This window comes from Drosophila yakuba, chromosome X, assembly GCF_016746365.2.
Source record: "Drosophila yakuba strain Tai18E2 chromosome X, Prin_Dyak_Tai18E2_2.1, whole genome shotgun sequence".
Classification (NCBI taxonomy): Eukaryota; Metazoa; Arthropoda; class Insecta; order Diptera; family Drosophilidae; genus Drosophila; species Drosophila yakuba.
In genome coordinates this window covers 7,099,102-7,112,061 of record NC_052526.2, presented here as the reverse complement: position 1 = coordinate 7,112,061, position 12,960 = coordinate 7,099,102, and the positions used below count along the sequence as shown (strand labels likewise).

Genomic DNA, 12,960 nt, shown 5'->3' with positions numbered 1-12,960 from the left:
AACAATAAACTAATAATAAATATATAAAAATGCGGGATATCCGAGCAAAAACGTGGAGTACGGCTGTGAAATTATGTTTGCTTTAAAATGCATAAACGCAACTGTAAATATTAAAATGATCACTAAACTATATAGGTAAAAAAACAAAAAACAAAAAAAGGAAAACTATTCAAATCAAGAAGAGAGGAAAATTGAAGAAAAGTGAAATGAAGCTCAGCGAGACAAGAAAAATTAGACGAAGGATAACTAATTAACTGAATGTACAATTCAAAATGCCACAACATCTGACCAATTATGATCCATAACAGATAATATATATATATATACAAACAGATATGTATACATACATCAATCCAAGTATCTGATAAGATAAATGACAAATTTTAATTAAGCCAGTGTTCGGAAGAGAAAACGATCATGACAATGAGTATGCATAATGAGAATGAGATTCAGAATGAGAATGAGATCGAAAATTAAGATTCAAATTAAGATTGAGAATGGCAGATTCGAAGCGCGCTTAAACAACTTTTAACATAGACTCAACTAACAAATGCAAATTGGCTTTAATTAACAACTAATAACAAAGAAATCACACCACGACTAATAACTATAACCCAAAGCTATTGATATTGAAAAACGTATTTGAGTTGTTTTCGAACGATTTTAGTTCTAGATAGCAGTGTTGTGAAACAACCGAAAAAACAACTTTTTCCTAAGCTTAAGCGCTTTGCCGTCTGCAGAAATCCTTGTAAGATCCTTGAAAAAAAAATGTTTTTTTTATAACCGATGCAGTGGACTAGAGGCAGGATATAGAGCTCCTTGGATTCCGATATCTGGAATGATACAACAAATACAAATACCTTCAGTTTAAGACAAAACTAAATTAGAACGTTTCAACACTGGCAATGTGCAAGAGAGAGAGAGAGAGCGAAACACACAGCGAAAAAGATAGAGATAGCATAACTAATTTATGCTTTTGGGCTATATATCCTGCCTTCCAGACTGGAAATTATTCATCTTTATTACCGATATTAATTACTGTAGAGCAGGAAATACTTTACAATTCTTAAACCTTACCAAAAACCAAAACCAAATCCAAAAAAAAAGAGGCTAACAAAACTATTAAACTTGACAATTTCTAATGTTATCGAAATCAAAGTTATAACAAGAATGTAACAAGAAATGAGAAAACTTTAACAAAATACGAGAACTTATTGATAAAATGTTAAACGATAATTTCGCAGATGAGGCAAATCGAAAATCCAAAATCCAAAATCATGTACGCATACCTTAATATAATAATAATAATAATATTAATTCTAATACCAGAAAAATTTTAACAAAAATATACAAATATTTTCACAATAGCTTAAAATAACCAGCACTTGTGTTCTTTTTGGGGGGTTAACTATTATTAACCATCAATATCAGTTGATTAATGAATGTTTGTTTGCAAAACTGATGGGGGTCAATGAACATGAGTAAAACGCTGTTATCGAATCGGTATACATATATAGATAATATACACTATCTATATAGCCAGTTGGAAATGGTCCAACCAAAGGTTGCATGAGAAAACCAACGATTAGATTTCAACCGAATCAAATGTGCATTTGGTTCTTTAATTTAAGATTTAGTGTGTTAAAAATTTGAACAGCAAGCTATTAATCAAGATCAGACTGTTGATAACCACCTTAAACTTGAAACAAGTTAAGTTGATAACCAGCTTAAACTTTAAACGAGTTAAGTAGCAACAGAGACACATTTGAGTTCAAATCATAGACGATTTCAAATCGTCGTCATAATTCTAAACTATTTGATAAGCCCACTTGAAGATACAAAAGTTCATAGTCCACGGGGAAACAGAATCTCGACCTTCACACAGACGACCGCCAGAAGAAACCATCGTAAATATTTGAAAAAAATATTTATTATACTTGTATTTAATTGTTTCCTTTTGCCTTCCTTCGCTTTATCGCTTTTGATTTGTCGTTAAAGTAAACCGCATAGTATTTACAAAGTTAAGTTAACACTTTACCACACAGATGGTACACAATTCACAATATACTTGAATACAATACACAAATAGGTGTTAGGTGTTAGTTTTAAAGATCCCTTAAATTCCTTAGATGCCATGAGGTGATATAAGATAAAAAGTTGATTCCTTTTCGGCTTCAATTACAAGCGAATAAAGGCATACATTCCTATTTTTATGGGTACCCTAATCTAGTTAGGGAATGTCTTGTAAAAATAAAATACGTGTGGTTTTAAAGCAAACAAAAAAAACTTGGTTAAAAATTAAGTGTGTGTAATGTCGTTTGCAAGATTAGTCATTCACAGTGTATGTTTAGATAATTATTTAATTATTATTAAATTTATATTATTTGGTGTTATCAACTAGCAAGTACACGCGGCAACAGGATCAAAGGAAATCATGGAACTATCATCATCTGGGTTGCTTAAGAACCTAATCCAAATGGCTTGGATTTTAACAAGGCCCCAATTAGTTAGCCAAGTTCTTCGATTCCTGTTGCATGGTGTAGCGTTGAGTTGATGTTTTTGGTTTCTTTGTTAGTTGGTATGTGTTTTTTGGTATGTGTTGCCTACGAAAAAGTTCTGACAGTCGAGGGTCGCAGTTTTGTGGTAGCTACTCCTAATACTCGTTTTGGTGCCTGAATTAGTCAAACTATTTGGATGTGAAAGTGTTGTTTCGTGGACTGTAGCCGGTATCGTTAAACGTAGGGAGCCAAACACATGATGAAACTCGCTTTTAAAGTACACTTATTTCGTATGCATTTAGATGGGACTAAACTATTATGCAGGTGCGGTAATCTACAAAATGATTTATGTTCGAACAAGTGTGTTAACTTTATTCCTATTTGGGATTTGACCTTTTCAGACAAGACTAGCGCACTATCAGAATCCATATACGGCTATGCGATTTAAAAGTGTTATTTCGTTGTTTAAAATGGCAGGGATTTGGTATTTACAAGTAAGCAGCAGCTTTAACTTTTCAATCAATGCAGTCTAATTGTAAACAAATTGAAATTCTTATACAGGATATAAGCGATAACTTAAAGAATACTTTGAACAATACGTGTGGAGAAATAAATTACAAAATTAAATAAAATAAAATAAAATGATAGGAAACACAGTTGGGACAAACAAACAAATACTGCACGTGTACGAAAATTGCACAACTGTAGATTATAAAACTCCCAAATAGGCCCGAAATAAAGCTAATTGCAGTTTGACGTGTCCATCGGCAAGCCCCCAACGCGACACTCCAGCTACGCCATGAGGTGTTTGGTATTTTTGGATATGAGTGTGTGGCTGTGGGTCTGTGTGTGTGTGTGTGTGTGTGTGTGGATTAAAATGCTACATCGCGTCTAAAGCGTCTTGAGCAAGCTGGCCTTGGCGGCACCGGCTCCATAGCCCGGCGGTTGACCGTATGCCGAACTATTGCTGGCCACGGCAGCTGCGGCAGCCACCGCCGCATCCGCAACGGGAGTGGCCGAAGTTGCCACAGTTTTTGTGGCGTTGGAGGCTGATGCAGATGATGCAGATGATGCTGATGCTGCTGCTAATGCTGGAATGCCACCCTTTTTCAATGGCTTGTACCGCTGCAGCGCCTCCGCGGACGTCAGCTTAAAGGTTTCAATCATTTGGGCGCGTACGCGCTCCATTAGCACATCGATGTCGTCCTTGGTTAGACCCTCGGTGCTAACCGGCGGCAGCGTGGTAATCACAATGCGGCCCGCATTCAATATCTTCTTCTTGTCATTGAGGAATGTGCAGTAGGAGGAGAAGACCACCGGCAAGATGGGTATCTGCTGATCGATGGCCATGTGAAAGGCGCCCTTCTTGAACGGATGCAGTTCGCCGGTATTGCGACGCGTGCCCTCGGGGAAAACCCACAGTTTGATGCGCTGTTTCTTGATGCGACGATTCACATCGTTCAGCGTTTCGCGCGCCTTCTCGCCGCGCACCCGATCGATGAAGATTAGGCCAGCCAACCATGCCGCCAAGCCAAAAGGCCAGGCGTAGAAGAGCTCCCGCTTGGCCACCACCGTGCACTTGTTCATCACATGCCAGATGTTGAACATGCCTGCGAATATATACACCGATTGATTGATTGATTGATTTATAATCATACGAGTAGAGAGGCTTACCCAGCACATCCAGCGAGCTTTGGTGATTGGCCACAATGATGCAGGCCTGATCCTTGGCCAAATGCTCCTTGCCACGCAGCTCCCAGCGCAGGCCGATCAGCGTGGAAACGCGATGGCACCAGGTGCTCGCCCATCTGCCAACGAGATTGTTCGAGAAAGTGCATCAGCAACATTGTAATCATTGATTTCTTTGATAGAGGGACCAAGGGAGATCGATCATTTCATTTTCTAGTAACCCATCGCCCACTAAAGCCACAACAATTTCCCACAGCGATGGTCTACTAGCAGCCAATTGTCGTTGCACCATTATTTAATCAAGTTGACAGCCATTGAGGCGTAGCTCTGATTTCCACCTTGTCGCCGGGCTAATACCCATTCCACGTGGATTTAGCCAGTAGTTAGTAGTTAGTTGCTAGTAGCTAAATCGGCTAGTCATGACATGTAATTACAGCTCGGAAACGGTGGAAATTATATCCCAGGGGAGCTTGCAGCACACTGTTTACTTGGAATCCCCAGTCCAGTCTCTGCTCCACAACAATGAATGGATCGATAAACTGCATAAAGTAGTAGTAAAGTAGCTGGACAGCGGGCATAATTGATTGAGGTGAGCGGTATTTGTGTGTGCGACTACCTGAACGCGTAGTAATCCACCCCTGATATCAAATATTCATTGCTGTCTAATGCAAATGGTTATTTGAGTCGCGCAAAATCGTCGAGGTGGCAAGAAATACTACCAACTGCACTAACCACATACCAACAACAAAAAAAAGGTAAAAAAAACACAAAAACCCAGCGCATGGGGCACCCAATTCGGTTTTTCCCGGCTTTTCCACTAGCGTGCAACAGCTCCCCCTCCCCCCCTCCTTTCCCAGATTCACGTCATAGCCAACTGGGTAACTCAAGCACCCAACAGTCCGATTCAATTCCCCTTCGAAAACTTCGTCCTTGAGGCAATATCGCCTCAGTTAAAATCACAAGCACAAAACAACAAGAAATATAATCACAAACTCTACAGCGTCACGACTGCACGATACCCATTGCCATTATAATTGTTTCAATATGTAATGTAAAGCAATGTAATTCGAAAGCAACTAATGAGTTAACATACATAGTTGCCAAGTGATTAAGTTACTGTAAAAAATCAGTTCACTGATTGGCGTATCATTGCCACAAATAGCCGACGAGGGTGCAATAAAAAAAAATCTTATCGCCACAAATTGAATTTCCGATGCCCGAATCGCTAACGCCTACAATCACATGGGTTTATCAAAACCATAAATCTATATCTTTGAACTTATTGCTGGATAATGACTCAGTTTATTTGCAGTTTGGAGTATCATTGAATGTTTAATGTTGCAACTTTGGAGGTGATCATAACTTAAGGAAATTGATCAATAGCTAGATTGAATAGATAGATTTAATAGATTTAAGCTGACTAGTTGATGTGTCTAAAAGCATTACAAACATAGGACAAACACGATTCGAATAGAAGAGTCTCCTTTCGTTTTGTTTGAGTATAAAACAATTGGTGGCTTTTCGGACTTTCTGGGTCCTTGAGTGACAGTTGGCCAGTTGACCAGTTGGCCAGTTTGCCAGTTGGCCAGGAGTGCATTGCGGCCACCTGCAGCCACTCCTCCGCAGTTGGGCCCTTGTTAATATTGATGGCCCATTAAAGTTGTATGTGTCATTGACGCATTCGCCTTGGGACCTCAAGGAAACCGAACCGCCTGCGGTTTCCATTGATAAGCCTATTCTTTTGGGTTTGATATTAAGTTGATCTACTCAATTACCCTATCTATCTATCTATCTATCTATCCACCTGTCAAGCCAATGCAATGCATTATTTAACAACAATTCGATTGTCTAAAGCACTTGCACATTTCTTGTGGTGGCTTGTTGTCATTTGGCATCAAATAATTAAGCAAATTTCTCGTAAATTTAATAAACAATTGACATACATTTGGGTTCGTAAGCAATTTAAAGGGGTGACATGTGACATGGGTGTTGCAGTTAAGTGCTCCCTTAAAATGTTATTAAATCATTTCATCAACATTATTGGGGTGAATGAGATTAAGATTTTTTTTTTATGGGTCAAGTTTACGCGTAAGCATGATAAAGTGCATCATTTCGCAGGTAATTAACGTGTGAATTTAATCTCAAGTTCAATTTGAAATAATATTAAGCTTTTGCCAATAAGTATTGCTCAATATGAAGTAGCCTTCACTAAAATACAATATAGTTTAAAGTTTCATAGTTGGGCAAATGCTTTTTTTCATTATGACTATTAATATTTGAAATATTCATTATTCCCTCATGTTGATGGTAGTTATTTCGTCTTATATTCCATCAGTTTAGTATAGGGTTCTATGATATATGTACATATGCTAATATTTTGCAACACTTACAACAGATTGCGGACATCGCAGGGACGGGTGAGGAATGCCGGGATGAGGACGATCGAGTTGAAGGACACGATGCCGTAGTACATCAGGAATTTGAAGTAGTATCGGAATATGTGATTGGTCTCGTAGAGGAATGGCAGCATCAGCAGCAGGAAAAGTCCCAGCAGCTCGACGAACGAAGTCATGGTGATGTTTTGATTTTGTTACCGTTTCAGTGTTTTTAACCGATTCAGATACGTATCGGGTTCGTGCTGTAGTCAATCTGCCCGCTTTCTTTTTCACTTCCTCCGTTTTTGCTCTCCCGCTTTCTCCACCCGATTTTCCCACCCTGTACGCCTTTATGACTTTCTCAATAGTTTCCTTTTTCTGGTTTTCCTTTGGCTTTCCTCTTGCTTTCCTCTGGTTAAGGCAGATTGCAGTCTTTTAGGTGTGAATTGTGTGTGGGTCTCTTAGTTGTTCCTTCGATGTGCTGGAAAAATGATTTCAAATTTTTAAATTAGAATAATACAAATTTATGAGTGGGATTTTGAAACTTAATGAACCCATAAACATACATAACTTGCGTATTAAATATACAAGTATATCAATCTTCATTTATTAATATTTAGAAACCTGATTAATGTCAATCAAATTGGGTATATTCCATTCGAATATCTGTCATCCCTTAGAACAGTTGATAATGGGTGTTAAGGGGCTAATTCTTACAGTTTTGCAAGCACTGTTCTTTTGTTATGTTTTGGGTTACTGAAGTGTTAAGTGCTGATAAAAAGAGGGAGGGAAATAGGCAATTGCTGTGTGTGTTCCTTCCACTACTTTTATTGCACTCTCTTTTATGCCAGCATTAATATGACAATTATGCGAGTGCAACAAACCACAACGTCACAAACACACACATACATGCGCATACTACAGTTGTGGCTAAAATAATAGCAAGCAGTTGCAGTTAAATACAAAATTACATATTATAGAACAGTTACTTGCTTATAATAACAATTAATAAGATGTAGACTTGCAAATATAATATTTTCTTCAAAAATGCATATGATGTATTAATAGAGAATTAAACAAATGCTATCATCTTGACCGCAGCTGTATGTGCAGCAGCCCAGAAGAAAGAGAGAAAAAAATCAATTTAAATTTGCGCCCAGCGGCGAAAAAAACGAAACAAAACAAAGCGGGGGAGAAACGAAGAAATGGGAATTTCGCATACCATATTGTGTTTTTTTTTTTTTGTACGGGTCTCTAGATACTGTGTGATACTATCAATTGATATGCTATTGAATTTCGATTTGAATGCTGCATTCAAACAGTTAAGCAAATTGTTTATTTGTTTGCCATTTCTTTTATTTAGTTCGCTGCAACTATTTCCACCTTCTGCCTTAACACTTGAATGTAATTTTGGTTCGAGGGCAGCTATTGATATTTCAAAAATGTTCTAAACATCGGGGAATAACACAAAATGAACTCTCAAAACTAAGATTCTTATCGGAACATTATAATTTGCAACATTTTCTTTGCATTTCTTTTATATATCAAAGGCATAGGATGTTTATAGAGTTATTCATAGCGGCACAAACATAACTTATTATTTATTATTTTGCAAACTAGGTCCATCAAGGTCCTTTTTTTCGAACACATCTGGCACAAAACAAAATAAGCAAAAAAAAAAAACGGTAATAGAGGGTTGCGCCAAGAGAGCGGGCAAACAAAGAGAAAGGGGGATAGGGAGGGAGAGAGAGCGGCAGACACGCCAAGGATAATAGCAAAAGAAATCAAGTTAAAGACACACACGCACGCACACACACAGAAGAACTCGAATTAAACATAAATAAATACAATTTTCGCCAGCTACGTTTTGTTGTGGGCAAACCTTTACAATTAAATTAAACAATTTGAATTAAATACAATTTGCGGCTGCGTGTGCAATTCGGCTTGGCACACCAACAACAAATGAGTGCTCACTTTTTTTTCGTTTCGGCTTCTTTTGTTTTGTTGTGGATTTTAGTAAAAGCGATTACGTTTTTATTTCGCATGCAGTTGTTTCCTTTTTTTTTCTTGATTTTGTTTTTTTTTCCTTTATTTTTATTTTCAGCAGCGGCGACGACACAACGCCGACGTCGACGGCGACGCGAGAACGACGTTGCGCTGCGTTTGTCGAGAATTTCCGTTACCGGCGTTCGCGCGACTTTCGTGGCAACTGAGCGGTTGGGCGGCAGCAATCGATAGGCGGCGGCCGGTTATCGATAGCGGGCGGGGTGTGCGACCGCGCTGCATGCAACGCGCATTGGGTTCAAGTCTCAGCTTACGAACTAAAAATTAAGTTTAATTAAATATTAAATACAAGTGTTTTTATAAAAAGTAGTTGAAGTAATTGGTTAAATATTAAATTTCTAGGCGAACCTTTTGCTGGGACTAGAAAAAAGTTAATAAGTTTGCGATGGAAAATGAAGTTTAGAGTGAAACTAAAGAAGTTCTAAATTTACACGAAAAAGATGAGTTATTAATGCTTACTCTAAAATAGAGAGTGCTAAATATATAATATACAAAAACAATAAAATAGTTTTTTCTAAAATTTTATTAAATAAAAGGAGTGGCTGCAGTCACTACAGATGATACATAGAAGTTAAACTATAGGTAAATCTGCAAATGTAAAACAATGGCAATGCTCCCAGAATCCCAGAATCACAGTCCATTTCCTCTTCGCTCTTCCATTTAAGGAATTCGACTTGGCAAACTTGCTGACAGCCACAAAATTGTTATGATTTAGATGCGATTTTCCGCACTTGGCAACCAGCGATGCAATTGCATTGAAATGGAGCCCTTTGGCCCGCGGAAGGGAAAACGTGTGTGTCAAGTCAGTCAGTGCGGCGGGAAATGGTTTTATATTTTTATAACGCCCAAGAGCGCTTAAACGGGCTAGAAAACAAAAACACAAAAATATTATTGTTTACATTTGATTTGCTTATCGGCAAACGATCCGTGTGGTGTGTGGTGTGTGGTGTTGGAGCTCAATGCTGACGACTGAAAGTCGGACAGGTGGACGCGTTGACGGACGCAAAACTAGAATATGATAATCTAGGCACTTGAAAAGCGTTGAAAATATTACGAAAATATTTTTTTGAAATTTCCGTACAAAGAATTTGCGAGAATGCAGCTCACACTTTCGCTTAAACTTAAAAAAAGGTTTTTAAAATAATAATAATGATCAAACACGCAGCAAATGATATGCACTTAACTATTTCAGGCTTTAAAATGTGTTCAGAAATACGAACACGCTTGAACATGTTCTAAACGAAATTCGCTTTAATTTCAAATCTGCATTGGACTATCGATATAAGTTTCAAAAACACACTACAAAATCCAGACCAATTTGAAACATATCGATAGCAGCAGAACTCCGATATCGATAACAACTCGCACAGATGTTTTGGATACAGCACTTGGGACGCCGTTTACAAAACTTTAAAACGGAAAGAAACCAAATATAACGCTAAACAAAAAACGCAAAAAATCAAACAGGTAAATTGCTTGGAAATGACAGCGAAAATAGAAATCAACTTGCCGGGTGCAATGTGTGTGTTTGTCCACACACAGTGAACTTCACACTTTCGAGTAGCCCGGGAATTTTTCAATCGATTCCAGAAACTTCAGTTTCAGATGTGCCCATAATGTTCATATGTTGAAGCCGACTCCAAAATGAATCGCAGTGGGCCAGTTTCGGAGGAGAAAGCCGTACGTCGAATTGCCCTCAATGACTACATAATCCTGTCCCGCCAATTGCTGATCAATCGCAAAGCGAGCCGGGATCAGGACAAACGTAGTGCCAAGATGCTGGTGGTCCTGGCCAGTGGTCAGCAGCAGATCATCACGTTCACGCTGCCCAGCTCCTCATGTACGGTGCAGGATCTGCTCCGTCAGATGGGCGTTAAGTTCGATGATAGCACCACAATTGATTGCATGGAGAATGCCGGTGGCAGTATCCATGTGGTCGTCTCTGTGGGCATCGATATCAGTGCCACCGATCCCCAGATGGTTGCCCAGGCGGAGGAGTTCTACAGGGAGATGCATCAGTCCAAAACCGCTGCTGGCAAGGAAACATCCGCTCCTGCGCCTGGAAAACCAACAGCTACGGCGGTTGCCAGCAATCCTACCAAGAGCAAGAAACACAAGAAGAGTCGTTCCGCAGCGGGGGACACCAACACCGCCCGTGATGTGATGTCGTCGGCGGAGCAAGAGGCCAATGCGCGGCGCAGCAAGAAACGCAAGAAGTGTCATTCTGCGGAGGACAACAATGGTTATCAAACTGCAGTTGCTCCTGACAACAATGGTTTAGCCAGCAAGAAGCCGGGGAATCGCCACTCGGCGAGCGAAATCCCAACTGCTGCAAAGAAGAGCAACGGTTTCCCGGCCATTCAATCAGCTGGAGATGCAATCCAGTCAAATGATCAAGTGGCAAATGCCACTGCTCGCAAGAAATCGGAGGAGACAGCTGGTGGTACGCAGTTACGGGCGCCAACTAATGTGGCATCCAAAGGCTTGCCAGCTAAGCCCACGCCGGAGGAACGCGCCGAGCAGAGTCGCCTGCGCAGGAATCGCAAGTGGATACTGAGCCGGGACTTTGATGACGAGGATGTGGTGCTGCTGAGCAGCGAGGATGAGGAAACAAACGCCGCCGGCGATGGCCAAGCGGAGGAGGCCAAACCAGATGGCGGCGGACAATCAGCGGAGCGACGACTCTCTGCCGACGAGAATCTGCATCTGTTTAAGTATCCGCCCACCGGCACCGGTGGCCTGAGCATCAGCATGAAGGACTACATGTGCCTCAGTAGCGGCACATATCTGAACGATGTCATCATTGATTTCTATCTGTGCTGGCTAAAGAATAACATCATACCGGAGGGTCAGCGCGATCGGACGCACATCTTTAGCATATTCTTTCACAAGCGATTGAACACGGTGACGCTGCCCAACAAAGTTCGGCAGACGGCGGCCCAGAAGCGTCACAAAGTGGTGCAGAGATGGACACGAAACGTGAATATATTCGACAAGGACTTCATCATCATACCATTCAACGATCAGGCCCATTGGATACTGGCCATCATATGCTATCCCAGCCTGAGAGGTCCAGTGGCATACAATGATGCTGAGTCGTCCAATCGCAGCGATGACATTCCAATCAAACAGCCTGTTATACTCATCTTCGACTCGTATCCGGTCTACTCACGACAGCGTGCGATTGATATACTGCGGGATTACCTCACGTGCGAGTACCAGGCAAAGAATCCAAATGCGCAGGCGCATATCTTCACCAAGGACAACATGCCCGCTCATCGAGTGGAGGTGCCGCAGCAGGAGAATCTCACCGATTGCGGCCTCTATCTGCTGCAGTATGTGGAGCAATTCTTCACCACACCCATCAGAGACTATAGACTGCCCATTAGGGAGCTGAGAAATTGGTTCGATCCACTGACGGTGACCAAGAAGCGCGAGGATATCGCCAAACTCATCCAGCATCTGATGGATGAGGGCAATCAGCAGCAGCCAAGCAAAATGCTGCCCGTCATCAAGTTTCCCACACTGAATGGCCAACTGGTGATGGAGGAGGATGACGAGGACAAGGATAGCGATAGCAAGGAGGAGGAAAGCAGGAAATCGGATGATGAGGATGACGAGGATGAAGATGAGGAGCAAACGAAGCAGGAAGATTCAAAAGTTAGGCAACCGGCGAAAAGAAGGAATACGACTGATGCAACGCACAATTAAAACCCACTTGTGCAGTTATTCTGGAATGTAGTTGCTACGGGATAAGAAATGATTTGTATAGAAGAACTGAATATGGCCACTTGTTGGACCACCAGGAGGAGCAAGTGGCCACCAACATTATACATTTCGTGCCCGAAAGTCAGGAAAACTGTGGGGAAAGTCACCAAAAAGAGCAGTACGCCCAAAAGAAGACGTTAAAGAGGCTAACCAAGAAAGAGATCGCCATCCTGTTGATGATTCCATGATTCCTGTTGATGAAAAGGGTCAAAAGAACCTAAGAAGTCAGTTAGCAGAAACTTAAAAAAGATAAATGAATATGAGAGAAATGATCTTTTAAAGAATAGAAGCACAGTAAATTTTAGATGTAGGTGCATTTCAAACACAAAAACAGTCAGTTGCATGTTAATATAGCTTTATAGATTGCCAAAAATGAATCCTACTTATACGTAAGCTACCCCGCAGTGGCGTTCATCAGCCATTCATCAGCTATTCATCAACCGTTTGCAAGGACAAAGTCGAAATGGTGCAACTGCAGGGTATCAAGGCGCTAAAACGCAGGGTATTACCAATCAGCATTATACTTGTCTCTAAGCCGACACACGCACACACACGCACACGCACTC

The 12,960-nt window shown here is 40.6% G+C and overlaps 2 protein-coding genes across 3 annotated transcripts; one reads left to right on the top strand and one right to left on the bottom strand.

The window, feature by feature from the left end:
* Positions 1–1,912: 1,912 nt before the first annotated feature.
* Positions 1,913–8,781, bottom strand: LOC6524531 (1-acyl-sn-glycerol-3-phosphate acyltransferase alpha). Of its 2 annotated transcripts, none has more exons than XM_002100352.3 (4): positions 8,537–8,781; positions 6,578–7,043; positions 4,173–4,306; positions 1,913–4,108 (listed from the first exon to the last, which is right to left on the bottom strand). In XM_002100352.3, the coding sequence occupies exons 2-4, from the start codon at positions 6,757–6,759 to the stop codon at positions 3,390–3,392; spliced, it is 1,035 nt and encodes a 344-aa protein (XP_002100388.1). In that variant the 5' UTR covers positions 6,760–7,043; positions 8,537–8,781; the 3' UTR covers positions 1,913–3,389. The 2 variants fall into 2 exon arrangements, with proteins under 2 accessions (XP_002100388.1, XP_039226011.1); XM_039370077.1 differs by lacking the exon at positions 8,537–8,781 and adding an exon at positions 7,785–8,180.
* A 1,165-nt stretch (positions 8,782–9,946) lies between these two features.
* LOC6524530 (ubiquitin-like-specific protease 2) lies at positions 9,947–12,725 on the top strand. The gene is made up of 2 exons (XM_002100351.4): positions 9,947–10,093; positions 10,226–12,725. The coding sequence occupies exon 2, from the start codon at positions 10,271–10,273 to the stop codon at positions 12,335–12,337; it is 2,067 nt and encodes a 688-aa protein (XP_002100387.1). The 5' UTR covers positions 9,947–10,093; positions 10,226–10,270; the 3' UTR covers positions 12,338–12,725.
* Positions 12,726–12,960: the final 235 nt, after the last annotated feature.

Coding starts and splice junctions, on each gene's coding strand:
- LOC6524531 (XM_002100352.3), bottom strand. CDS start 6,759: ATGACTTCGTTCGTCGAGCTGCTGGGACTTTTCCTGCTGCTGATGCTG. Junction 4,307..6,577: donor TGCGATGTCCGCAATCTGTT/GTAAGTGTTGCA, acceptor TCTCGTTGGCAG/ATGGGCGAGCACCTGGTGCC. Junction 4,109..4,172: donor AAGCTCGCTGGATGTGCTGG/GTAAGCCTCTCT, acceptor ATATATTCGCAG/GCATGTTCAACATCTGGCAT.
- LOC6524530 (XM_002100351.4), top strand. CDS start 10,271: ATGAATCGCAGTGGGCCAGTTTCGGAGGAGAAAGCCGTACGTCGAATT.